The sequence below is a fragment of the Etheostoma cragini genome, chromosome 6, assembly GCF_013103735.1.
Source record: "Etheostoma cragini isolate CJK2018 chromosome 6, CSU_Ecrag_1.0, whole genome shotgun sequence".
NCBI lineage: Eukaryota > Metazoa > Chordata > Actinopteri > Perciformes > Percidae > Etheostoma > Etheostoma cragini.
The window spans coordinates 19605048-19631325 of record NC_048412.1 but is presented as its reverse complement, the minus strand read 5'-3'; the positions used below and the strand labels follow the sequence as shown (position 1 = coordinate 19631325).

The 26278-nt window shown below is 42.5% G+C and overlaps 1 protein-coding gene and 1 long non-coding RNA gene across 7 annotated transcripts in view; one reads left to right on the top strand and one right to left on the bottom strand.

Moving 5' to 3' along the window:
* The first annotated feature begins 16033 nt into the window (after nucleotides 1-16033).
* LOC117946317 lies at nucleotides 16034-26202 on the top strand. Its single transcript, XR_004656999.1, has 3 exons — nucleotides 16034-16112; nucleotides 23820-23829; nucleotides 26191-26202. It is a non-coding gene; the product is annotated as an uncharacterized LOC117946317 (long non-coding RNA).
* The window catches only part of pou2f2a (POU class 2 homeobox 2a), a 39421-nt gene continuing 30377 nt past the window's right edge, over nucleotides 17235-26278 (bottom strand). For 3 of the 6 annotated variants that reach the window (XM_034874161.1, XM_034874163.1, XM_034874162.1), the window contains 9 exons: nucleotides 26104-26195; nucleotides 25819-25959; nucleotides 25578-25719; nucleotides 25326-25474; nucleotides 24845-25042; nucleotides 24489-24688; nucleotides 23786-23854; nucleotides 23361-23434; nucleotides 17235-21212 (listed from right to left, as the gene is read on the bottom strand). In XM_034874161.1, coding sequence (XP_034730052.1) covers nucleotides 20884-21212; nucleotides 23361-23434; nucleotides 23786-23854; nucleotides 24489-24688; nucleotides 24845-25042; nucleotides 25326-25474; nucleotides 25578-25719; nucleotides 25819-25959; nucleotides 26104-26195 — 1394 coding nt within the window. In that variant the 3' untranslated portion in view covers nucleotides 17235-20883. The remainder of the gene's footprint in view (nucleotides 21213-23360; nucleotides 23435-23785; nucleotides 23855-24488; nucleotides 24689-24844; nucleotides 25043-25325; nucleotides 25475-25577; nucleotides 25720-25818; nucleotides 25960-26103; nucleotides 26196-26278) is intronic. The other 3 variants (XM_034874165.1, XM_034874164.1, XM_034874166.1) reach the window with 3 other exon arrangements.

Genomic DNA, 26278 nt, shown 5'->3' with positions numbered 1-26278 from the left:
CGCCCACACTGACGGGGGAGAAGGGGGGGCGGGCTAACGTGGCGAGTCACGCCCACTCACCACGAGCCGGGGCCTGGGCTGGCGTCACTGCAGCACGCGGCGTTGCCTCGGAGACCGCCATAGCGCGCCGTACCGTGGTGACATCATATCCGAGTGCAACGATTCAAGAGAGGCGCGAGAGCGATCGTCTCACGGTGTCCGTTTACGTCAATCAGCGGTTATGGTTCTAATTAGGCCCTTTCAGAGGGAAGATAATTACACTTTTAAATGGACACATTAAATATGAAAGCGTCAGTTAGTGATTAACACTGAAAACAGGAAATTTGAACTGTGTGATGGTGAACATACTAGGCCTGTTCATTTACTCAGAAGAATAGGTCTACAAACAAAAGTTCTGCATTCAGAATTTTACTTAAAGTCCACCTCCACTGAAACATATGTTTTGTTTATTGTACTTGCATGTTTGATCTTCACTGTGCTGAATGATGAATCATTTATGAGCAGACTTCGACTCTAGAAAGCCGTTCTCACACTCATCTGTTGATTTTGTGACATGGTCTAATATGTCACAAAATGTATGGTCCAATAAAAGTGTTGTGCATTTAATTTAATTTAATTTAATGTTGTTGTTTTTTTTTACACTAAACATAAAGGAAACATAAACATAAATGTATACTATATATCTCCATAATGAAAATAACATGTGGTCTCAGTCTGGACCAAAGTGGTGGACCAACGGAACAACACTGCGATCGCTAGACACACACTTCACCAGATGGCTTTTTTTTTTTTGAATTAATGAACTTAACAAGAATTAACCTTTTTGTTCTTACTTTTAAGACTTCTGATGACCTCCTGACTTATTTTTAGAAATCTCATCAAGACAAAATCATGTACTGCACTTTCAGCCAAATTGGATTGTTTCAGTCAAAGGCATGCTTTATAAGTTTTCACTTAAATTTGATTGGGCATTTTCGCAGTGTATTTTATTGGTTATCCATGTGCAAAACACATTTGCCGGTTGTTTAGCATTAGCTTGTCATAGTAATTCAGTAAAAGTCCAAGATGAAAAAATCTGATGTGTAAAACTATACACTTTTTTCCTTTTGGCACCCCAGTAGCAACCACTTTTACCATTATTTGAATTTTGACTGAAACATTTAGATCAAACCATAAGGCAAAAAAATTTACATAAAACAAACAAAAAACAACTTGTGGTTAATTTGAATATGAACCTGCTTCCTGTTCTGTTGCCAGTTTCTCATGTAGGGCTAACTCCCTTTTCCTCTTTTTTTTAAGGTGCAGTCAACTGTACATGACCTTTAACTCACAATCCCAAACAGAGCGAGCATTAGCACATGCTTTGTTTTTGCATGCATGTCCATGTGCATGTCAAGTGCTTCATCTGGTCAACTCTTTGATCAGATGTTTAGCGTGGCTCGTTTGATTCTGAAGAATGGTTTGAGTGAAGACCTGTTCAGTTGACAGGAAACAAGTCTGTCGAACACCCTGACCGTCCGCTCCCTCGTGTGCCACTAACATGAAGCTGTCACATGTTAATGATAAGTGCATGTGAGTGGGCGAGGCGTTATACATGGGAGGTGAAGTGCATTTCCTCTTTAGTCTTATAGTACAATTGCACCTGGTGCAGTGGATGGAGGCTTTATTTGTGTTTTTGTGTTTTCTTTTCACAGCGCTGTGACATCAGCGATACACCACACTGCCCTGCCCTGTCAACAGGATAAGATAGTAGTAAAACTAAGTAAACAAAGTCCCCTGACAGCAGCAACGTCCCTGTAGTGTGATTTACAAACAGGATTTCTCCTCCTTTCGCTGGCCATTCTCTGACAGGCTCAGGAAACCCACTCTGCTCTGATTAGATTAGAAACTGGAACTAAAGAGAAATAAAATGGGATGCTGAACTTTCACATTCAGGAAACGCTAATACTGTCCTGTCTTCTTCTTAAGAGCAGGAAAACCACTGCACAGACGAGCGTGGCATTTTCTCACGCAGAGGCTGACAATAGGACAATCATCTGGGAACAAGAGAGTTGCACTATTCCCTTGTTTCTCTTTTTTGTTGCTGTGACACACATCCACCACCCAGCTGTAAGTTTACCATTTTCTGATATTTCTGGTTGAGGTGAAGAGCTCTTCACATGGAGAGAAAAGAAATCAAAGACAGGCCAAGAGGAAACACTCCAGCGGGAGGAGGAGGAAAAAAAAAATTGACAGTGATTTAGCAATTAAGTTCAGGGTGGACAAACAGCTTCTGCTCTTTTCTATTTCTGTGTGTATTTACATGTGTGCGTGTCTGTGACTTGTTGTGTGAGCATGCTCTATTGTAAGTCAGCTGACACATTTGATGACATTTACAGACAAATCTTCAGCACAGTACATTCTGAACACCAATAAACACAGAGCTTCACTCAGCACCCTCACTCCATCCTCCTCCTCCTCCTCCTCATCCTCCTCCCTCACTCTGACTGTTTATCCACCTCTCCTGTTTTCTCTCCCCCATTCCCTCTTTACTTTGCTGCTACTCTGTCTGTTTGCTGTCCTGTCGTCTTTTACCGCTCATCCATCCGTACATCCGTCCACCCTCCCTCACTCTCACACCTCTTCTATTTCTCCTCCCGCTCCATCCTCTCGATGCCTGCACCTCTTTCTCTCCCTAACACTCATCACTATTTGAGCTACAACCTCAAGGTTTATGGATGAGTTCTATCTGTGAAAGATAACGTAACGTAATTTCCCATTTTAGTCTGTTTTGACCACAAGCACATATGCACTGCAGTCAAAAAGTTGACGCTGTCGCTCAACATTTTAGTGTATTTTGTTACAGATGGTAGACCTTTGAAATATGCTTGCATTTAATAAGCTTGCCAATTAATCAATCAATCAAAAAAAAAATCAAAAGAACTTTGTTTTTCCTGTGAGGGAACTTTGTGGTCAGACACATTCAAACACAACATACAACAATTCATAGTGTGCATTTATCATACCAGAATATAAATAAATGCTAAATATTAAATTACTAAATGAAACTAAAAACCCTGGGGGTAGGAGTGGAGGGCTGGGTAGGAAGAATAATAGATATAATAATAGATTTTTTTGTAGATAAACGTAGCTGTTATCAAGCTTGATGCAGACATGCCCAAACAAACGCTCATGCTATTAGTCTGAAATAACATTCTCACACACACACGTTGAAAGCAGTATTTAGGGTTTCCTGGGGGGTTAGGGGTACCAGAGGGGGGGTTAGTGTTAGGGGGAGCAGAGGCCAGAGACCTTTTTTGCATGGGATTTCCAATCTCTCTCTTTCACCTAGCATGCCCACAATAAACTATTTATTGTGAAATGCCCCTTTTAAATATTCTTTGAAAAGTTGCATCTATTGAACGACCATGTCGTTGACCATTTCAGGTTTGATATTAGATGTTTGGTTCTGCAGTGTTGGAAAAATCACATTTGCAGTACATGTACAGTGTGTTTTTCACACTTCATTTTTTTTAAATGTTCACATTTATTTAACCATCAAATTAGACCCAGCTAGATCTTGCCAAGTGAACTTGATGATGTGTTTGACAAACAGAGTGTAGCAAAGAAGAGCCTTGTCCTATTGGTTTCACATCATCTGTAACTCCCTCAATCTCCCATCCCGCCCTTTTTTCATCCCCTCCGTGCTTTATGTGACTCTGTCCGTTCATAATCAGAGTGACAGACAGACGCTCCGCAGAGAAAGACAGAAAGAATGAAAGGAGAGAGCAGAGATTTTGTCATGGAAGTGTTTGTGTGTCTGTGTGCGTGTGTGTGTGTGTGTGCGTGTGTGTGTGTGTGTGTGTGAGTGTGTGTGTGTGTGTGTGTGAATGCTCGAAGTTGGGTGGGTGTGGGTGTGAACATTCCAAATATATATTAATCTCCCCCAATTCTTTATCTTATGTGAGCTCAGGGATGTGTCATCACCATCAAGAATGTATGCCATGACTGAGATCTGTGCCAAACAAGCACAACTGATACACAAATGGTGGACAGTGGCTCAAGAAGGTCAAAAAACCCTTCAGACTTTTTTTCAGCAACTGCATAGCATGCCATCCAGTCAGCAGCAATACACACACACACGGTTTCTTCTGGTCTGTGCCTCCAAAACACAGATGGCTCAAGTCAGTGTAATTACCGTGGACAATGGGTGTGGTAGCCCACAACCAGTGCCACCACAGGCAGTAGACACACACACACACACACACACACACACAATGCATGTACATCCAGAAGCGATTTCAGCAACCAGTGGAAGCCAGGCAGGATTATAATCAGTGGACCAACAGACGTGTAATATGTACATTAGATGATTCATACCACTGGTGATGTGAACACATGCACACACATGCATGTGCACATACACTCCTTAACGCTCTTCTACTTTGGCCTTCTTTTTTTCATTTACCTATTATTTTTAAGTGCTACAATTATCTCTGACTTCCAGCAAGTGATCTTACATAATCGACTTTAGATGGTTTTGTATGAAACCACTTGTTCAGTTTTAATTCTTCATGAGGAGAACCTTGACTGAGGAGAAAAAGATTTTTACTTCTTGTGCAACAGTGAAAAGAGGGAAGACGGGTTGCTGGACTAAAAGGCGTTTAGGGTGAGAGCGGACCGGATGAAAGAAAAAGCCGGCAGCTGAGGGGACAACAAGTGCAGTAGGGTGGCGGTTGATGCCTCCCCCCACACACATTTACCCTCCAACCTCACCCCTACCAAACGGCAAGAGCAAAAAAAGGACACGGAGAGGGAAAGAGGAAAAGAGAGGAAAGCTGTGGAGAATAAGGAATGGGAGAGAGTGAGAGAGAGAGAGAGAGAGAGAGAGAGAGGGAACAAGAGAGTCAATGGGTTCTTTGTCATCAAAGAACTTGTTTATTTTCAAGCTTGCCAGTCTAACCGTCGCAAGACACATCACAGATATCACTCCCTCCGTCTGTCTGAATCACAGTTTTTGTCCTCATTACCCCAAATAGGGTCATAAGGGGTCGAAGTTTGAACACTTTTAAGATAACAGTGATTCATCATTCTATTATTAATATATTAATATTGTCAATCAATATATTCTCCAAGAACAAGAATTTGAAAAAAACATCTAGGGTGTCCAACCGTCTATGTTGAGAGCCGAGGCCTCCGCACAGTTATCCTCTGTCCACATTCTCCCTCCCTCCCTCTCTTCCCCAGCTGGTATTCGCACATGAGTAATGGGATTACCACAGCAAGTGGTGAGGGTGGTGCAGGAGGGAAGGAAGGGGGTGGGGAGGGTGACGTTGGAGGACAAATGAGACAGAGGAAGAGGGGGATCAATGGGAAGGCTGAGATGGTACCAAGAGGTCCACCTTGAAGAAGTAGAAGAAGAAGACAAATGTGGGAAATGGCTTCATGGTAACTATGACACACATATATACATATACATACACACAACACATTTATAAACTTCAGACTTCTTCATATGACTTAACAGTTGCATCGACTGATTTCTCAGATTCAGGGCCACTTAAAAAAAACACATCATGACTTGGGCTACTATTTTCATCCGCGAGGCCCTAGACAGAAAAAACCACACTCTCTTTCTGTTGAATTACCATGGCAATGAGGGAGCTATTCAAGAACAAAAAGCTCTTTTTGCGGTGAGTAAAGTATGGAAAAAGCAAGCAGCCAGTGCCTATATGAAAGCGGGATGGTGGGAGTTGGAAAGAGAGGGTAATGTGAGAGCGGGTGGAAGGCACAGAGAATGTGTGTTATATTAAACCAATGTCTGGCAGGGTGTCAAGCCTGTATTATATACAGAGAGCGAGGGCAGAGGGTGGGGGGGGGGGGCAAAGGAAGGGAGATCAGTTAATTTAGCTCAGGGGACGTGACATTGATGGACTGGGGCCGTGTGGGAGGACTGAAGGGAGGAAAAGGAAGAATGTAACCTGTTCCGATGAGGAAGGGAGAAGAACGTGAGCGAGGCAGGAGGGGTGTTGAGGAAGGTGTGAGTGTCAGGCTGGAGAGCAGAGAGAGGTATGCCTGGCTGTGTGACAGTAGCTATATTGAGCACAGCGTGTGTGTTGACACTGTCTCCTGTATCTCACTGAGGAACAAACTCTTCCTATTGGCACAGTACAGAGCTTCCTCTTCCCCTCCGTTACTCCTCTCTACCCCTCCTTGACCCAAGTGCATGCTCTCTTTCTCCCATCCATCCCCTCTGTTTTTCTACCTTTATCTTTGATTAAAATACATTCTCAGTCTCACCATTACCTCTGTCTTACTCACCTGTTTCCACTTATTACAGTTGCTTTGGATGCACATTTTTTTCTCCACTCTCTTTTTTTCTGTCAGTTGAATTCAGTTACGGTTTTATTTGCTTGAATGAGAGGAAGCTATTATTGCACGAGCAACAATTAAGCACTCAATAGAGGCCAGAGCTTTGCAGATAAGGCCTAATATCCCATTGGCATTACTTTTGCAGTCAACATCTTTGTGACAAGAGGAGGGAATAGTAACAATAATAATAGTAAGTGCAGATCCAGTTACAGTCTAAGCTTCTCTCCCCTTTCTCTCATCCCCAATTAGTCATCCTCACACCAGGCTAAGTCTGGGTCACTCTCCCCCTCCTCGGAATGGATCACCCAGAGGTGCTTGGCCTGCCAGCCACCAAACACCCTCCACCCACCCAACCAATACCACATGCTCCTCACATACAAAGAATAGCCCTGAGCCCTGGACAGATGCCCCTGCAGCCACTTAACACCCAAAAGCTTGTTTCCAACACAAGTTCACGTGTTTAACTGGGGGTGGGATGCAACAGCAGATGACGTTCAGCAGTCCTTCATCTGATCTACTTTGGGATATTTTGATTTGATTGATTTGAGATGAAAAACAACATTTTAACCAAAACAAGTAATATTGAACAGTGACACCAGCTGGTGAAGTCACAAATGACCCCCCTTTTTTCCCCCAAAAGACGATCTGGCAGAATCCGTCTGCTTGGCCGGTGCCCTCAGTACCCCCCCCCCCCCCCCCCCCCCCCCCCCCCCCCCCTCCCCATCATCAGCGGGGCATGGAGACAGCAGGCCTGTAGGTGGTTCAGCTATGTGTCATACATTACATGCCAGTGCAGGGGAGGAGGACTGACACAGAGCATGTGTTACACTTGCTCAGTTTGATGTGCTTTGCTCTCGCACAGGCACTACTGTGGGTGGCATAGATATGTGTCATAATCACCATCATCCTTTGCTTTGTTGGATCACTCCTCATAAGTGCGTGGCCCGTGTTTGCGTGTGTGTATGTGTGTGAGTGAGTGATTGTTGCATTTCTATACTGTAGATCCCTTTGTGGAGGTGCCGCGCTGTGGGCTCATTCACAGTGTGGGAGCTGCTGTTATACTGTGGCACTGATTCATTTTTTCTGATCTGTGTGTGCCATTGTGTATCGTAGCAGTTCAAAACTCAAGGTCACCTCACCAGGTTTTTCCAGGGATTTCCACTGCATCTCATCAATGGATGGAGAGGACCATACACAGCTGTATTTGCCAGAGAAACCCCTGGAAAATATAGATTTCTTTGGTCAAACTACTGTTTCCAAAGTCAAGAACTTTCAAAAGCATCCCTTGTAATTATTGTGGCTGTCTTTTATATCATCCACACTGAAGACAAAGAAAAAGAAGTCATACTTTGTTCATCCCTGAGAGGAAATTGCATTTTTCCACTCTGTTATACTACACATTACACACACATGAAAATACACACCTGAAATACAAACACATGTGAAGAGATGTTTTAATTAAGTGGAAAAACCTCAAAGCAGGTCAGTTCATTGTCAGGTATTCTGAGACTCACTTGATTGAATTTATTTGTTTCTGGCTGGCTGGTAGTGCGTGGGGCATATTAATTAACTCAGTGACCCAGGTATATGCCAGCAACCATGTTGGACTTTCAGATCTCCACAAAACTGAAGGAAGGGAGGCAAATGAAAACGTATCTCTCCCAAAGCACACTGCCAGAGCAGCTGAAACATGAAACATACACACAGTCCCACCCTAGGATATGTATGTGATTAAGATTACACTATTGTTCTACATTTACCCTGAAGAACTAAATCGTAAACACTTCATTGGATTTGAATAGATGGCAGGAAGTCAAAGAATAGTAGCAGCATAAATTTAGAGTTCACCAGATCAAAAAGCTCTAGGCTTACCTCAGATACATTCTTCTTTCTTTTTACACACACACACACCTTGAAGTGACTGAACAAAGACGATGGCAAGCAAAGGCTGTATATATCTGTCATCTATTAAGAAAGCTGTAGATGAATGGAAGAACTTTGACTAATTATGTCTTTTTAATGAGATTTCTGTTACAGAATTAGAAGCTGAGGTTATGTCGTATCTATTGCTAAAGAAGGACAAACAACGGACCAGTTCTTGAAGTTGAAGTTATTTAAAAGCCTAAAAACAATGACAATGTCCTGGTTGTACCCACTCTTAAGTCATGTACATTTATTTGTGCTATACTCTTGAAAGTAAAGCTGCAGCGGCAGTGAATAAAAGCGCTTCCTTAAAACAATGTTTCTGGTTGAAAGTTTCTAACTTGTTACAACTAACAGTGACGTCACAGAGTGCTGGATTTCACTGCTACATCATTGCAGCAAAGTGAGAAATTAAACCACTGGAGGGAAGCACATATCGGGGGGTGTAAAACCGGGTGCTTTCCAGTTGAATTGGGAAAACAGAATTTTTGACTTCCCAATCGTAAACATCAACTGAAATTTCCCCAGAAGTTGGATTTGCTAGTCGGAAACTCTCCATCCTCGACATCACAATCCAACATGGCTGCTCTGAGCATCAGTAGTGAAAGCTGTGTGAATATACTTTTTTTAGCACATCCATCTCATTTGTCTCTTTAAATCAGTCATACTCACAGTACTCTCCATCTTCCAATTGTGAACATGTTGCTAGGTGTTTGTACATGCAAAACACTGAATAATGGTAATTATCTTCTGTTGCAAACAACAGCTAAACTGGTTGGGTCTCCCTAACGTGTTAAATAAAATTTTGTTTACCAACTTGTTACTGCACGTTTGTGACAAAAGAGAGCTGAGCCAGAAGGCAAAGCTCTCTATTTACCGGTCAGTTTTTGTTCCTACCTTCACCTAAGGTCATGATGGCTGGGTTATGACCGAAAGAACAAGATCCAGGGTACAAGCGGCCAAAACAGGTTTCCTCAGGAGGGTGGCTGGCGTCTCCCTTGGAGATAGGGTGAGAAGCTCGGACACCCGTGAGGAGCTTGGAGTAGAGCCGCTGCTCCTTTGTGTCGAAAGGAGCCAGTTGAGGTGGTTTGGGCATCTGGTAAGGATGCCTCCTGGGCGCCTCCCTAGGGAGGTGTTCCAGGCACGTCCAGCTGGGAGGAGGCCTCGGGGAAGACCCAGGACTAGGTGGAGAGATCATATCTCCAACCTGGCCTTGGAATGCTTCAGGATCCCCCAGTTGAAGCTAGGTAATGTGGCTCAGGAAAGGTAAGTTTGGGGTCCTCTGCTGGAGCTGCTGCTTCTGCAACCTGACACCTGATAAGCGAACAAGATGGATGGCTGGATGAACTTGTTACTGCAACGTTCGAGTGTGACGTCATTCCCAGTTCTGACCGCCGTCTTCCAAGGTAGGCCAAATGGAATGCAGCATCTCTATTTTTGAACTCATATTTACTCCATGGAGATCACATCCAGCTTTCCATTTAACAACACTGTATTGACTTTCACACACCAAATTTGAGAACCTCTTTTTTTCCACAATTCTTATGAAACTGCAATTTAATGATAAAATCATGAATTGGTTAATTGATCAATTGTCAGTTACAATATTATTATTTTTTTGGCATTTTGCTTCATCCTTTGGTTCTTGGAAGCTGGAAATAAACCAGGCAGTTATGTGTCAAACAACCACTAGGCCATCAGGACACATCAACAATATTTCAGACAATTTATTCATAATTTATGTTAATTGACCGAAAATGACAGCCAATTACTGGTTCCAGCTTTCAAATGTGAAAATGTTTAACTTTTCTATGTTTTATGTGATCGTAAATTGAATATGTCTGGATGTTTGACTGTTTATTGGACAAAATCAGCAATTAAAAGACATCACCTCAAGGTCTGGAAAGTTGTGACTTTTTTTCCATATTTATGACATGTTAGGAAAGTAGTCACACCTGATAAATAACTGACAGTTTTGTTAACTTGGAAGTGGATGTGACTTGGAAGAGGCACTCACAAATCTGGTGCCTGAAAATTATCAGGTGAAATATTAGAATTATTTACATACTAAAATGATTTTTTTCAGTGAGGTACAGGCATAATTTTCTCAGTAAGTACTTATAACACATGCATACTCTTTCCATGTGTGGCTTTGGTAGAGGGCAGGAGGTCAACGGGTGAGGCAACAGTAGCTCATACTGACACACACACACACACACACACACACACACACACACACACAAACACACACACTGTTGCTTAGGGAGGGAAATCAGATATGTCTAGTGGCACTTCACCGCTGGCACTGCCTCTCACTGGCACCAACAACACACACACACACACACACACACACACACACACACACACACACACACACACACACACACACACACACACACACACACACACACACGCACTGGCAGTGTTCCTGGGTAAACTGACAGCTGGCGTTCTGTCTTCTCGTACCACTGACACAGTGAGGCCTTAATTGCAGCCAGCTACACCTTTACTTGGGTTCCTCCAAAGCCAAAAGAATTGCTACTGTGTTAACTGACTCCTCACCTAACCAGATATGTTGCTCTCTAGTTACTCGCTTCATGCCATAGAGTGGTTTTGTAGTCATGGAGAGTGACTTTCATTTCTAAGATGATGTCTAACATTTAGTGCTCTAACAATGACACACACAAAGTTATGATCCCCATCAGGCCCATAGAATTAGCTCCCTCCTATAATAACTGTCTGGAGATAGCATGACATTTTGACTCAGCAATGTTACATCGCATAAACTATGTATATTAGAAAAGTATGTGTGATGCTCTTGGTAGAGCATCATGAACCTGGTTTAATAAACTAAACCAACATTTAACAAAGTGCAGTCATGAAAGAAGTACAATGTGTTAAGTGAAGGTACGAATTGACTGTTCCTAAGGTCAAGAAGGAACCTTGAAGCTCAACAAGAGGAGAGTTTACAAATAAAAACGTACACATGGTGGTTATTTTGGGTTGAGTCATTTTGGATTAGTTTACTGTAACTTTTTAAATTTAAATGTTAAATATTTAAATCTTTTATGGTGTCTGGTCCAAACTTTCTAGGGTGAGTAAGGGGTGGTGTACACATTGGGCTGATTTGGACTCCTTTCCTCAGAATTTATGTTTCTGCACCTCAAAGTGTAACATAAGTAAATGTACGAAAATATTAACAGCTAAATGTTCTTGAAGTATCAAAAGTAAAAGTACCCAATATGCTGAAACCTGACGTCAGTGGGTTTTATATTAATGAATTATTAATACTGATGCATTAATATGTAGTTTTTATTTTTGTTGTGTAGCAAGATTATGTTAAACTACTTTTAATTATCTTGAATAGTTTTGGGTAGTAACTGTTGTTGTTAAATAAAGGTAATGCAGTGAAAAGTACAATAATTCACTCTGAAATGTACTTGAGTAAATATACATAGTTACGTTCCACCATTGAGCATATCTCACTATGAATGAGATATCTCCAAAATGGCTACACTTTGGGAAAGAAGAAATGTTACATATTGATGCGACAACACAGCAACACAGATCTACCCGAGTCACCTTGGTGATAGGATCACATGCTCACCATAGCCGTCCGTGACTCAGCCCGGAGGTGGGTGTCTGAAAGCTGTCACACTTACACACTCCAGCATCCTACCTCAATCATCCACCTACTGTGCCTCACAGCGGGGGGGGGGGGGGGGGGGGGGGGGGGGGGGGGGGGGGGGGGGGGGGGGGGGGGGGGGGGACGACGACGACAACAAGAGAAAGGGAGACAGACTGAAGAGGAGAGGCAGTAAACAAGATAGGGAGACAGTGAGCCAGAGGAGGAGGAAGAAGAAGAGGAGGAATAGTAGGAGGAGGAGGAGGAGGAGGAGGAGGAGGAGGAGGAGAATACATGGAAGGAGACAACAAAACCATCAGACAGAAAAAAAAACACTTCTGGAAGAGAAATGCAATGTTGTTTGTCAATTAGCAGATGTCCCCTGACTCATGAGATAAAATAAACGGAGGGACAGATGAAGATGATCATACTCCTGTCCTTCCCCCAACAGCAAGTCTGTTGAGTGAGAACTTATCTGCAGGTTGCGGGGACAGGATGAGTCTTTGCAGGTCTCGTCTACATGAGTTGTGTCTAAAGTCAATGGGTAATCATTGCAGCTCCAAACCATTCCATATTTTAGTAAAACAACCCAACAGTAATATAAAAAAGTCAGACTTACTTTGGGTCAAATCAAGCCGTTGTCTCAGACTTTGACTGGTGAGCTCATGGTTTTCCAGCCATCGTATGTGGGTAAAGTGAACCCAGTGGTGAGTCGGTGCTGCATCACTGTTCCACTTTTGACCTGGTATTATTTCATGTGCGGCTGGTTAGATCAATCACTTCCATCATAGCGTTTGATAAGATGATGTCGAGTGTGGAATAAAGAATGGAGGTCCACAAGTGCCATGGAAATATTTAAAAAGCATTTCATGAATTGACATCTAATTGGAAAAGGATTTGTTCAAAAAAAATAAAGGAAACATGGAAATGCTGGAGGGAATCTTTTAAATGCCTGATTAAAACCATGTATTTTTAATGAAATTTGTAAATTCAGTTATTCATTTCACTTTAAAAACTGTATTTTGAAATTCCGTTATTCATTTAGGTAATTCTTCTTTTAGTTGTCTGTTTAAATAGCAATTGATGAAATACTTAATGTTGTCTAATCATTTGTGCTTTAATTAATTAATTTGTAAAATATTTGACTTCTTCCTGTTGTTTTGTCCAATTAAATAAAATTAATGAATGCTTTATAACTTTGTCCATGAAAAGTGAGGTGTTCCATAACTGAGAGGGCCACAAAGCAACAGAAACATCAAGGATGGTGGATGATGTAGTGTTTGAGGAAAGAAATCAAGTCTGACAGCTCCCTCCTCTGGTTGAAAAGTGGCACCATCGGATAAGGTACATTTCCTGTTTCGTACATGAGGTTTCTCCAAACCAAATGAAACCTGTGGTTCAACCTGAAGACTGAGATACATAATGGAGAAAAAAAACAGACAAGAGGCAGGGGAGGGGATCATCTGTACAGTTTTTGTCTCCTGTTTTATTTGGATGAATGAAACACTTTCAGTTACAAAAATGACTTAAAATGAACAACACTGTACAATGAACAAGTAGAGTTATTTTTCTTCTTTTTTTGGTTTTCAAGATAAATACACTAAAAGGCTAACTTGCTACAACAAGGGGGAAAAATGGGGAAGAAGACAGAAAGGTAAATGAGGATAGGAAGGTAGGGAGGGTGGGGGGCAGCTCACAGGATAGAAGACACAAAGGGAGGAGTGATGGCAATACAACCATACTTGCACGCACACACGCACGCACACACACACACACACACACACACACACACACACACACACACACACACACACACACACACACACACACACACAAATAGGGGGAATTACAAGCGGCCGAAATGTGGGAATTAAAGCTACGTGTACTAGGAAGCTGGCAAACAGAATGTTACAGTTTACAGTACAGTTCACGTGTGAGTGGGTGGTTGTTGTCCAAAGAACAGGGAATCTTTTTAGTTGTTTTTGCAAATTGCTGCAGCGTACTACACCCGTCCCATTTTTCAGCAACCCCCACCCAGTCAGGCACACACACGCTCAGTCACAGGTGGAGTGGAAATGTAATAGACCTCTTTAACAGCTAACAACAAGAACCCACTTCCAGAGAAAAATCTTAAAATTTTCTTTGTCAGTGTTTGACAGTTCACTCTGTCTCTCACACATACGTGCACACGCACGCACGCAAGCACACACACACACACACACACACACACATCAAGGGGTAAAGGTCAGACAGGTAGACGTTAGGACCAAACATTGGGTAGACCAAATGAGAAAGGGGGGGAGGGGGTGAAAGAGGGCTGATGGGAATTAAGCAGTACTTTACCGCAGCATGAGCGGAAAGGACAAGAACTTAAGAAGGATCAGAACAGCTACAAAGATAACAAGAGAAACTTCATCATCATCATCATCGTCATCATCATCATCATCATGATCGTCATCATAATGTGAAGATTATTTTCCCAATGACAAATACTTAAAAATATACATTTCATCATCATCTTAATTATCATCAATATCATCATTATTATTAATCCCCTTTGGATAGCTGAGGTTAATGCTTCAAAGACGGGCTGGCTAGGTGACGGAGGAGCTAAAGGAGAGCAGGAAGAGATGGATGGACAGAGAGAGGTGAAAGACGCATGGGAGGCTTGTGTTGAAGAGAAGGTCAAGTTAGAGCTCTTTGGTTTTATTCTTTAACATCTGACTCCTTTGCTGTGGTGCTGGAGAAACCTTTGGACTAAAGCTGTATTGTAGAATAGATAGAGAGAACGACAGAGAGAGAGAGAGAGAGAGAGAGAGAGAAGAAAGGGATGAAGAAGAGCATGTATGGCGAGGATGAGAGTGGGTGGTGGCGGAAGTAGAAGCAGCTTGTTCGTTGTTGTTTTCTTTGCTCTGCACGCAGTGTCTCTCCTTCTCAACGACAAATACATCTCTAATGCATTCATGTCCAGAGATATTTGCTCTGTAAGAGATTTTTACTTATCTTGACATGATAGCTTCAAGTATTGATTCTCATATTTAAAAGGACATTTTAGGACTTTCTTGACAAGAGTCAGATGAGAAGATTGACTGTCTCATATCTGCATAGTAAATAAAAAGCTACAGCCAGTGCATGGTTAGCTTAGCTTGGCATGAAGACTGGAAACAAGGGGGAAAGGCTCTGTCCAAATATGGTGAAAATTACCAATTACTTTGCTAATTTAAATAGCTTTGTGTAGTTCAGTTCAGTTCAAAGAACTCACTAATTATTTTTTCTGTTTCTAAGCAAAATGAAGGCATCACTGTTCCAATACATAGCAGTAAGCAAACACATCACTGTTCATTAAGTCTTCATTTCAGTGACAAGTTCAGCCTAAAGCTGTTTAAAATCGTTACTTTCAGTATTACACTCAGCCTATACAAGCTGTTTTCAAGATGTACCGCTCAGCAGACACTTATCACAGCGTAATTATTCATGTGGCTTTCATTGTCTTTCGGTATCCTTTGAACCAGGCAGTAATGTACTGTAAATCAAGGCTGAGCTAAAAAAAAAGTAGCACTTTCACAGCAGTAAGGGGAGCCTAACAGCTAAAAGCTACGGTGCCACTGATTCATTCACATATACAGAACAGAATTTGTTTACCAGCACCGCCAAAGATTAGTAATTGAAATATTTTAAAGTGTAAAAGCCAGTTTGTGGTTGTACAGGGGTTTCATTGGGCCACAATGACTTCCTGTAGTCCTCACTGGCTGTCATCTAACTCTCGGCAAGAAAATGTGTAACTTTATTTCCTTAAAAGTCAAGCTATTCCTTTGAGGCTTCTTTGATAGATGCTGTTGTATACATTTATCTCTAAACCTGTAGAGATGATGTGTGTATGTCGAGAGAGAAAAAAGTATGCTGCCATTTAAGCCATGAGGAGAAAAATAGAGTTTCTGAACACTTGGGTGGGCATCAGGATTTTAGGGAGTGTGTACATTGTGCTGGATCCCATGGTGAGGCATTGACTTTGGTATCATTCACTAAGGGGGTATCCCCACCGGAGAGATGAACACAATTCACCCGGTCCCTCAAACCCTGAGGTTCACCAAAGGGTGCCTTGTCAGAAACGCAACAGAGCCCTGCTTCCGCTTCCTCGGAATACACAGAGAGGGCAAAACAACAAAATGAATTGATCACATGCTCACCTCTCCCTCCAACTTCTACTCTCTCTGTGTGGATGTGTCACCTAGCAACCCCGGTCTCAGCCATTCCCCAGTCACCTGCCCTACGGCACTCCCTGGTACACATGGACATCTACTGGTCAATACGCTCCCTCATCAGGCAATGAAGACCTAAAGGCGAGAGAGGGCTCGGCAACCTTGGTGATAAAGTTGCTCTGAGGTACTAATCTTGAAGCTTTTTTAAGCCCAAAAATGCATCCAGATTTAATCCTAGATCTGTGCCTTAGAGCAGCTTTAAGCCCACAGTCCGTGTTTGACAGGGAGGAAGCAGTAAGGACCATATATGAGGAGAAGGCTGTGTTCAAAGCTCAGCACAGACAGTGGGGGTGTTTTCCAGGGGGACAAGGTGTGTGTGTGTGCGTGGACCGGTGCACAAACCAGTGGGGCCCTTTGACCTCAAAAGTTACCTTCTAAATCCCATAGAGAAAACTGCAATCTAGTCAATGATCTGTTACTTCCCGGATCAATCCCAAACCTCCGTGTCGTTTAGGACAACAACCTTCGACCCAGCCTTACTGCGTTTGCTCCTGACCACACAAACACACTGTCCACACGTACCATCCAGGTACCCCGATCCCCACTTGAACTCTGCATTTTAAAGCATTCATCTATTTGGTTTATCATCAAAGAATATGAGGTATATGATGAACTATCTCTCTTTTACATCCTACAGTGGATGAAGAAAAACGTTGAAATCAACTTCTAGAAAAGTGGAAACAAACAAATTGAAAAAGAGACAAAGTGAGAAGGTAGAGGGCAATTTACGGCTTGTGTTCCAAAATCACCCTCTTCTCTCTTGACTCTTTCTTTCCTCACTATCTAGTAAACTTTAGCCTTTGCCCCAGTTAATCTTCTTCTTTTGTGTTTTTTGGTAGTTTAGCTGTAAAGCTTTCAGTGTGTTCTCCCTGTGGAGAGAATATCGAGGACAGAAGCAGCACCATGTCTCAAAGAACACCTCAGGCTTTAATTTAGGACGTTTTTCCACATATAAACTACATTTCTGCATTCTCCATCAAAACAGAATTTTAACTTTTGAAACTAATTTGCCTTATTATCAGGAGAAACAAAGATATTTGCCTGTCTAAAAAGCCTGTACCAAATTATTGTTTTTTCCCTTGAAACTTTCCGCAGAGGATGAGGTGTTCATCCACACAGTGCTGCCTCTCACTACTGTGAGCATCCTCTCCCCTTTGGGAGACGAGTTGTCTCAGTGAGGAGGAGAATATCTTTATGGCTGAAAATCCAAACAGCCATATTCTCTTATTAAGACCCTACAGGACATGTGGTTGCATTTCTGGTATAATTTGGTTTAAAGAAGTAAGAAAGAACATCAGCAGGGGGAAAAATAAAATCCATCACAAATACATCCCAGAAAGTGAAAAAAGCAACTCTAGAAATAAATTAACAAATAAATAGCAAGGGAAAAAGATAACAAGCAAATAAATCAGCCCTACCCTGAATAATAAATAGTACAATCAAAAGTCTAAGTCAGCGTTCTTAAGGAGAAATAAAAAAAAGTCCAAAGAGAGATAGTTAAAATTTTTGGTCTAAAATCAAGTCATTATCATCCATGTTTTTTAGGATCTTTTTTTTCCTCAAAGTCTTTTTTGTAAGTTTTTTCTTTTTAATACATTAGCGATAAGTAAGCAGTAGAACATAGATCTTTTTTTCTACAAAATCTATAGAAGCACTAACAGATACATTCCGTCTAAGAGTCAATGTGGAGAAAAAGTTTCACCTTCAAGGTGCAAACCCCACATCTAAAGTTTGGTTCGTGAGACGATTCTCGTGTGTCGACTGTTTTCTGGTGTGGATACAACCAAATATTCTTTGGATACATTTACGCCCAACTCTCAAACTGTCAACCTGACTGAGGCCGCTGCTGTGTGTATTACTCTGTCTGAAGTGTGTATAATGCTGTCTCTGGGGTCAAATGTAATGACAAGACATCACTGAAGACCCTATTCATTTTTCTTTTCTTTTTTCTTTACCATTTGGCCTTCCAGTAACACTTACGCACAGAAAAACGCACAGTTTTACCTCATACAAATTGACCCATTTCTCTGCCCACGTGTTCCTGTTCCTCTCTACTGTGTTTGGTTTGGTTCAGTTATTTGGTTTGGCATTTTTAAGGTTTGCTATTCAACTCTTTGTTTTTGGCTTTTTGTGTGTCTTTTTATCTGCCAAGACAGTCTGTTTCTTATCTAATAAAAATCTGGAAGCTAAATTTTCACAGTTTTTTTTTCCAACCACCTGATAAAAATTTCTAGCACGACTACGAAAAAAATAAGGAGCTCTTGTAGTAAGTAAGCGAGTACGTTTTTCCAAATGAGTAATAAGCACTAAATTACAGTACATAAAACAGCATCAAGAGACACAGCAGAGATAAACAATCAGAACAAACCAACAGAAAAATAAAAACAGTTTTTTTTTCTTTTTTTTTTTAAAAGATTTCAGTTCAGTGAGGTCATTTGCGTTTAGCTCCATCCAGGACCAGAGAGCTGAGCTGGAGAGAGTGAGAGGCAGAGGAGGGGAGGAATTGTCTGTCCTTCTTCCGTCCACCTGTCTGTCTGCCTGTCTATCTGCTTGTCTATCTATCCCTTCATCCATGCTACACAGTTTCAGAGCTGGGTGTATGCCGCAGCCCTGAAGCCAACAGACAGACAGACGGCTTCACCTCTTTCAACGCTTCCACTTTGTTCTCCTCCCCTCCTCCCTCCAGCCACAGTTGGATAGGGTTCTTTTTGGTTTGCTTCTGTTATTCCTTGGGTTGTGTTTTTTTTGGTTTGGGTTTATTTTTGGTATCCTCTTACAAAAAGTGTGACGCCTGCTCCTCCTCACTACAGTGTGTCCCTCCTTCACCCTGATGTCCCAGCGTACCCTTCTTTCTGGGGGTTCGGAGTAAAGGATCAGTTCCCTAAATAAAGCTTCCCCCGAGGGTTTTTGGACGGGCCAGGTGGAGGGGAATCACACCAGGGGGCTTACGCCCTGTTCTCCGCCCCTCTGTGTCTTTATTGTGTTCATATGTCTTGGCTGAGGCTCCTTAAGAACAGCCCAGCCCTGAAAATGCTTTGGTTTCCAAGAAGTAATGGCAGTCTGAGGTGGAAAATGACAGTGAAATGTGATTGATGGAGTGATGATGGAAACAGACAAATATCAGTAAACATGTCTAGACAGACAGGTGTTGGGGCATCTATGCTGATTGACGAGGCAGGAATGGGAGCTGGCTGTGACTAAACTTGGCTTTATTGACTTATTTAGCCTTCAGTCTCAATGGTTATTACTTTAAATCTCCAATCACAGCCCTATTTCATACTTTCAAAGTGGCCGTTACTCTTAGCAAACATTATTATGTCATTTTCAGTGTGTGAAGTTTCCAGGGCATGTTCCTTTAGCCATGGAGTCACTGATAATGGGTTATCTTTAAGAGTGAGGAAAGGGTGGTCTGATTAACAGCACGTAATGTCAGATGTTTAGGTCTTAATCAATTCATTCACACCGTGAAATAAACTCGCAGAGCGCTAATTCTATTGCATCTACGGCACTTGGTGAACATCTTTTCACCTGCGTGTTTGCTGTCCCCGCAGAATAGTCACGTTAAAACACACAAATGCATATAATGAAGACAGTGACGATGACACTGATAATGATTCAAACCCCAAAAGCTAAGACTTAAAAGGAAATAGCTGCGACAATAAATAGGAGTTGGATTGTAAAATGTAACTAATAAATAATTAAAAAAGACATCCCAAATGTACTTCTCAAAACAGATACTGAGTAACATAAAAAAGAGATAATAAAAAAGGAGCGGGGAAAGCTTTCTATGCTCTTAGAACCAGAGGTAGGTAAAGAGACTAACACATTAGAATGCAGTGGCCCTCGTTCACACATGAACTCTTGACTGGTTCAATAACAATCTTACAAAATGATTCAATATATCTATGAAAACCTAAAAGTGACACATGAGCTGACACAGACAAGATGAGTCAATGGCAGAATGGATTGGCTCTTGATGTGTATGTGAGAAGCAGTAGTATAGTCCTGGTCCTGGATAGCTTCAGTATTTACACGTCCTTTGAATAAAGCTTTTCTCTCCGTATTTTTGGTTTTTGGTATTTGGGATTTTGGTATGGTTGTCATTTTTTTTGTCATTGTGTATTTCTCCTACGCCTCCTCCTCAGGTAAATTTTTGGTTTAAACTTATCCTCCCTACTCCTCTTCCTTCAGACCCGCAGCTTTTTGAAATAATAAAAAAAGGTCAAACGTGAGCACAGTCCTCCTCTCCATTTCGTTTTTTGTCCTTGCCGCCATTCCTTTGTCACATAGTAAAGTTATCTTTTGTCATTTTTGGTTTATGCACTTCGACACGTTTCTCTGCCATCTCTTCGTTAAGGAGTCAGTGGTTTGTTTTCCTTTAGAGAGAAAGAGTGGAGAGGTGCCATGTCGATAGAACGTGTTATTGACAAAAAGGTCCCACGTTGCCTCCTCTCCATCTGTTTGGATAGATAAAGATTTTTGGTTTCAATCTTCCCCTCCCTCCCTCCCTTCTCTTCTCTTTCACTTCTTTCTCTCCCTCTCTCCTCTTTCATTCTGTGTATTTTTGGCATCGAAAGACTGGGAGAGAAAGAGAGAAAGAGAGCCATTGCAAAATAATAAAATAACGGAAGAAGAGCGCAAGAGAGAGAAAGAGATAGCTTTGGTGTGAAAGGCGAGGTTCTCGTTGCCCCCTTCCTCCTCCTCTCTGATTGGCCCTTGGCGCTGTCACTCAATCTTGGCTCCGCCCAGAGAGGGCGGGCTGTGTGCCATTTCGCTGGAGGAGCAGGAAGAGGCGGGGCTGGAGCAGGGCGAGGGGGAGCAGAGGGTGGGGCTGATGCTGCTGGCCGAGGGGAAGGGGGAGGCCTGGGAGGCTTTGGCTATGGCAGCGCTGAGAAGTCCAGCGCCGGGGTTCTGGCCCATGTGGAGGAGGGCGGGGTGGTTGAGGAAGAAGGAGGAGGGGATGCCCCCTCCCTGGCTCCCACAGGCCCCCAGCATAACCTTACTGGCCCCCTCAAGACTGGAAAGGGGCAGCTGGCCACCACTGGCTGCTAGGGCTGAGGGAGGGACAGAAGAGAAAAAGATGTTGAAATCAACTTCATTTAATTAGTAAAATGCAGCCCTTTAGAGTCGCTGTTTGCTGTGTTTTCATTTATGTTTTCGGGGTACAAACTCTCTGTCAGGCCTCCTCATCTACCACTACTGAATTTAAAAATGTCCTACAGTGCACAGCCAAGCCCCATTAAGTGCCTGAACTTGTTACATTGAGCAGAAGTAGGTCACCACCTTTTTAAAATGGAATGCTTAGTGTAGCCTACTACAAATCCCTATTTTTCTTTCTTTTTTTGACATTTGTTTTGCACACTTACCTCACTTCCTGTACCTTGCGTCCTTTCCTCCCTGTTTCACTACTGATTTGCTTTGTTTTCACCCTAATAACCTAATTCAGTTCACCTTGTCAGTCCTTATTTAAGACTGAACTCACTCTCGGTCACTCTCTTTTTCACCTTCGCGTGGGGCGGCAGCTGATACGCCAGACCAATCAACGCCAATCAACCTCTAAAACTGACCCTTAACACGTAGGGAGCGGCCACAAGATGCTCACAGTTTGGCTTCCGTGTAAAAAGTACACCTGTCTGTTTTTTTCGGGGGGAATAATTTAAGTGAGAGTTTAGAAACCTTTTAACTTGTCAAAAAAACACAATTTCAACACTGAGCCAATAGAGAATAACTGAATATTATCTAATATCTGTAGCAAGATAATCTTTTGGAATCAGATACAGCACAGCAACAGGTAAGCTGACGTGAGTTGGCTGTTGTTATGGAAACAAGGTTGACAATTGCCATAGAAGTAAAATGGACTTCTATGTGAATAGTGCTTCATGCAGCACATCTATCATTCAATAAATACTACATGTGTGTGCGCAGCCTAATAATGTTTGTGATTGCATAGCAACAGTAAAACTGATTTTTTTTTCCTATTGGGGACGAAGCATTAAGCACCCATACTACTTAAAATGTCTTGTGGTTGCACTGCATCAGGGTCTGTTGAGGCTACCTTTTGGGCGAAGTAATTGTTACTTCTGCCTACTCAGTGATCGATCCCTTGGTGTACGAGCGTTGAGCATCAAAGTGATATGAAACAGTAAATCCAAAATGGGGCTCTTGCACCGTGACTCGCAATGTCTGATATTTGAAGTCGACGGTCTAAACTGAAAACGTTAAATGAAATGCAAGAAACAGCCCCAACAACAGTGTCAGCACAGCTTTAAATGTTTAAGGGTACATTTCTCCTTGACATACATTTGATGAACACAGTGATGAAATGAAGAGATGAAAGGCTAAAGATGAGCGAGACAGCACAGACGCACACACAAAAACGTAGCCCATGCATCAACGTGATGATCGTCATACACATGCACACACTTGAAGGGATGGAGTCATGGATGTTAATAGCAACATAATGAGAAATGAGTCATTCTTCCTCTCTACAACTCTTTCTGCCTCAGCTGCTCCGTACTCTGGATGAGCAAACACCCACGGCTGCCTATTCATCCGTGTCTCCAGTCTGTATTCTACCAGTGCAATTTGTTTCACCTACCAAGTAAACTGTATTAGTCATGATCACACTTCTATATTTTAATAGATCCCCCTCCCCCTTTTCATCTTCTTACCACCAAGTATGATTAAAAATTAGCACAGCTGATGGCAGTCTGAACTGTTTGGTGGTCAGTTCTGCAGGAGAGTTTTTTCTTGTGCTATTCTTGTGCTGTTCTCAAGTGTAGGAAGGTGTGTGAGAGCCGAGGGGATGTGAATTTGAACATTTATGTGTGTGTAGGAGTATATAAGTGTAATGTTTATGCAAGGGATTGAGAGGAGAATGTACAGTATTGCCAGAACATTAAAACTTGTCTCTGTGTATTTTTATATATTCTGTGACCCTAAGCTTTTCCCAGAAATGAAATAATAAAGTACACCATCTCTGCCTTGACATCTACCTCTACATTTTATTCTGTTTATATTAAGCTTTCTCTTTTTTAACCTCCCAATAAACCCATTTCCGCATCTCTCTCTCTCTCTCTCTCTCTCCCTCTAACACACACACACACACACACACACACACACACAAACACACACACACACACACACACACACACACACACACACACACACACACACACACACACACACACACACACACACACCTTGGATAGTGGCCAGGGGATTGTTACCGAGGAGGGCTTGGTTCATCCCTGTGTTAACTCCCATCACAGTGTTCCTGTTGTATCACACACACACACACACGCACACACACAAATGCAAGCATATACACAAACACAGACAGGCAGAGGAGAAAAGGCAAGAAAAAAAGCAGGTTTAGCAGCAAGGACAAGCGGAGGGTAAATTTAGCCCTGCACATGTAAAGAGCAGTAGTTAGCTGACAGTTGGCTGTACAGATGTACAGAGGTTAGAAATGCAGAAAGAAATAGAACAATATTTTATAAAACACCAAAACTCTCATTTGCTATGCATTCATTAGGGTTGTTGGCCCTACAATAACTCAGTATTCTGCACCAAACAAGTGCACCGTGCTGTATCATCTGCGTGTGTGTGTCTCGGTCGCATTCACCTCAAGTTTGCAGCAAAATCGGTGATGTAGTTAGACACGTCACCGTTCTTTTTACCCATACGCCATAAGCTGTGAACAAAAGAACCACACACACAAACGCACGCAGGGTTAGTACACTGCAGCACAGGGGAAGCAGTGGTTCCCAAAGGGCATGTTGGGATATCAGTGTGTGTGTCTGTGCATGCACATACAATCACTGTGTGTCTGTACAGTACCAACCATTTAACTACAAACTGCAGGTGAACCGAGTATTGTGCAGGACAGTTTTTGTGGTGAACATTTTTATGGAAATTTGTGGTTGTATGTGGCACCTTAGTATTTTTGCCTAAATGTATTCAGTTGTGGTGGCCAAAACTTTGTTTAATTTTCCAGAAGTTTTGAAATACCCTTTGCTATCATTTTAAGATTTTTGCTTCTGACCAGATGAATGGAACTTGGTCTGTGGTGCTAACAGCAGTGAAAAAGAAAGTTGTTTGGGAGGTTGCCATTCTGTTGAAGCACACTGGCTCCATTTAGAGACAGCTATCTTAAAACCTGACCATATAAAATGAAAACTATCTGAAGTGCGAAACATTTTTTTCTTTCTTTCATAATTTGGGTAACGGACCCTTTAAAAATCCAAATTTTCCCTAACAATAACTGCTGTCAACTAAGTGATGGTGGAATCCCAGGTGGTGGATTGTAAGCATCTGTTGTCTCTTACCCTGTGTTAAGATTGAGTGTGCTGTGGCTGGGGGTGGCTGGGCTGGCTGTGCTGCGGGGAGGAGGAGGAGTCACTGGGGAGGGTGCGGAGCTGAGAGAGGGGTGGGTGGAGGTAAGGCTGGAAGTCAGGGGACAGACGGGCGACATGGTGGTCACTGTTGTGCTGAGACTGGTCACGGCCTGCGACAGCTGGCTGGACATCTAGCAGAGAGAAAGAAACTCAGATTCAGGTTTCTGAAACTACATCCAGCTGAAAAACAGGGACACGCTTATTTTCTCATCATTAAATTATAACTATTCATTAAAATACACAACTAACTAACACATGCAAGAGTGAGGTCCATGTTGGATATTTACCATGTGAGGGCTGTAGCAGGACGATTTGTGCGTTGGGGGGGCAGTGGGGGGCTGGCTGGGCAAGGGAGGGGTGGCACTGGAGGGATTGATGCGTTTCTCTTTCTGCCGGCGGTTGCAGAACCAGACCCGGATCACCTCCTTCTCCATGTTGAGCTGCTCTGCAATCAGCAGGATCTCTTCTGAGGTAGGCTTCTGGTTCTGGAGGAAGGGAGAGAGACAGGAATTCAGATCATTTCAGCAGTGCAACGTTTCAGCTACATGAGGCAGAAAGTTAAAAACACCAAGACATGCATCTTTTGTATTAACACAAGGAGTATAATTTGACATTTAAAAGCTCTGCGGAAAAATAAGGACTTAACAAATTTCTGTCTAGTATTAAGATGACGCTTTAAAATCTCATAAAACCCATATTTCTAGTATTCAATCAGCTTATTTTTTTCTTTTTTTTTCTAATGAATTATGATTTTTTAATTTCTTTTACCGTCATGAATGCGCGTTCCAGGGCCACGCGCACATTCGTCTCAATGCTGGTTCTCTTCTTTCTGCGGCGACCAGGAATCCCGTCGAAGCCCATTGAGGGAGAGGACAGGGAGCTGGGGCTGGGCATGGTACAGTCTGTGGACATGGTCTCTGATAAAGGAAAACAAGCATAAAAACAGACTATATGTCAGACTAATTATGACTGTTGCATACTTTAAACATAAATGTAAAGGACTGTTCGATGAAAGCTCACCTGCATCATTGAGCCACTTCTCCAGCAGTGGCTTCAGCTTGCACATGTTCTTAAAGCTTAAGTTAAGGGCTTCAAAGCGGGAGATTGTGGTCTGACTGAAGTCGTTGCCATACAGCTTCCCCATGGCCAAACCGACATCTCCCTTATGAAGGGATAAAACAAGTACAGTCAAAATAGATCAAAGACTAAGAAACTGCTAATGTAACCAGCACATGCACACATGCACGGTGTCTCTCCCTACCTGTGTGAAGCCCAGCTTGATGCGTCTCTGTTTGAAAGTGCGGGCAAACTGTTCCAGCTCCTCCAGGTCACTGGGCTCCTCAGGGTGAGAGTTCACTGAGGGTACTGTAGTCACACCGCTCACCTCCATGCTCTTATCGCGCTGTGGAGGGTTCAACGTCAGAGAAATGAAAGTGAGAATGAGAGGGAGGAGAGAGAGAGAGAGAGAGACAGGTGTTTGTTTATCGCTGGTGCAGAGGCTGTGTTTTCCTTTTCCACAGATCTAAGCTTGAAAGTTTCCTCATACCTGTGCTTGGAGTCCCATTCTAGTTGAAGCAGACAGCAGGCTCCCTTGGTTTTGCTGAGGTAGCGAAATAAGATTTGGTGTCGATAGGAGTCCTGAGAAAAAAAAAAGCAAATTTCCAATTACAAATTATGACCCAAAAAAACTTCTTCCTCCCAAAACCACAAAACACCCTCTC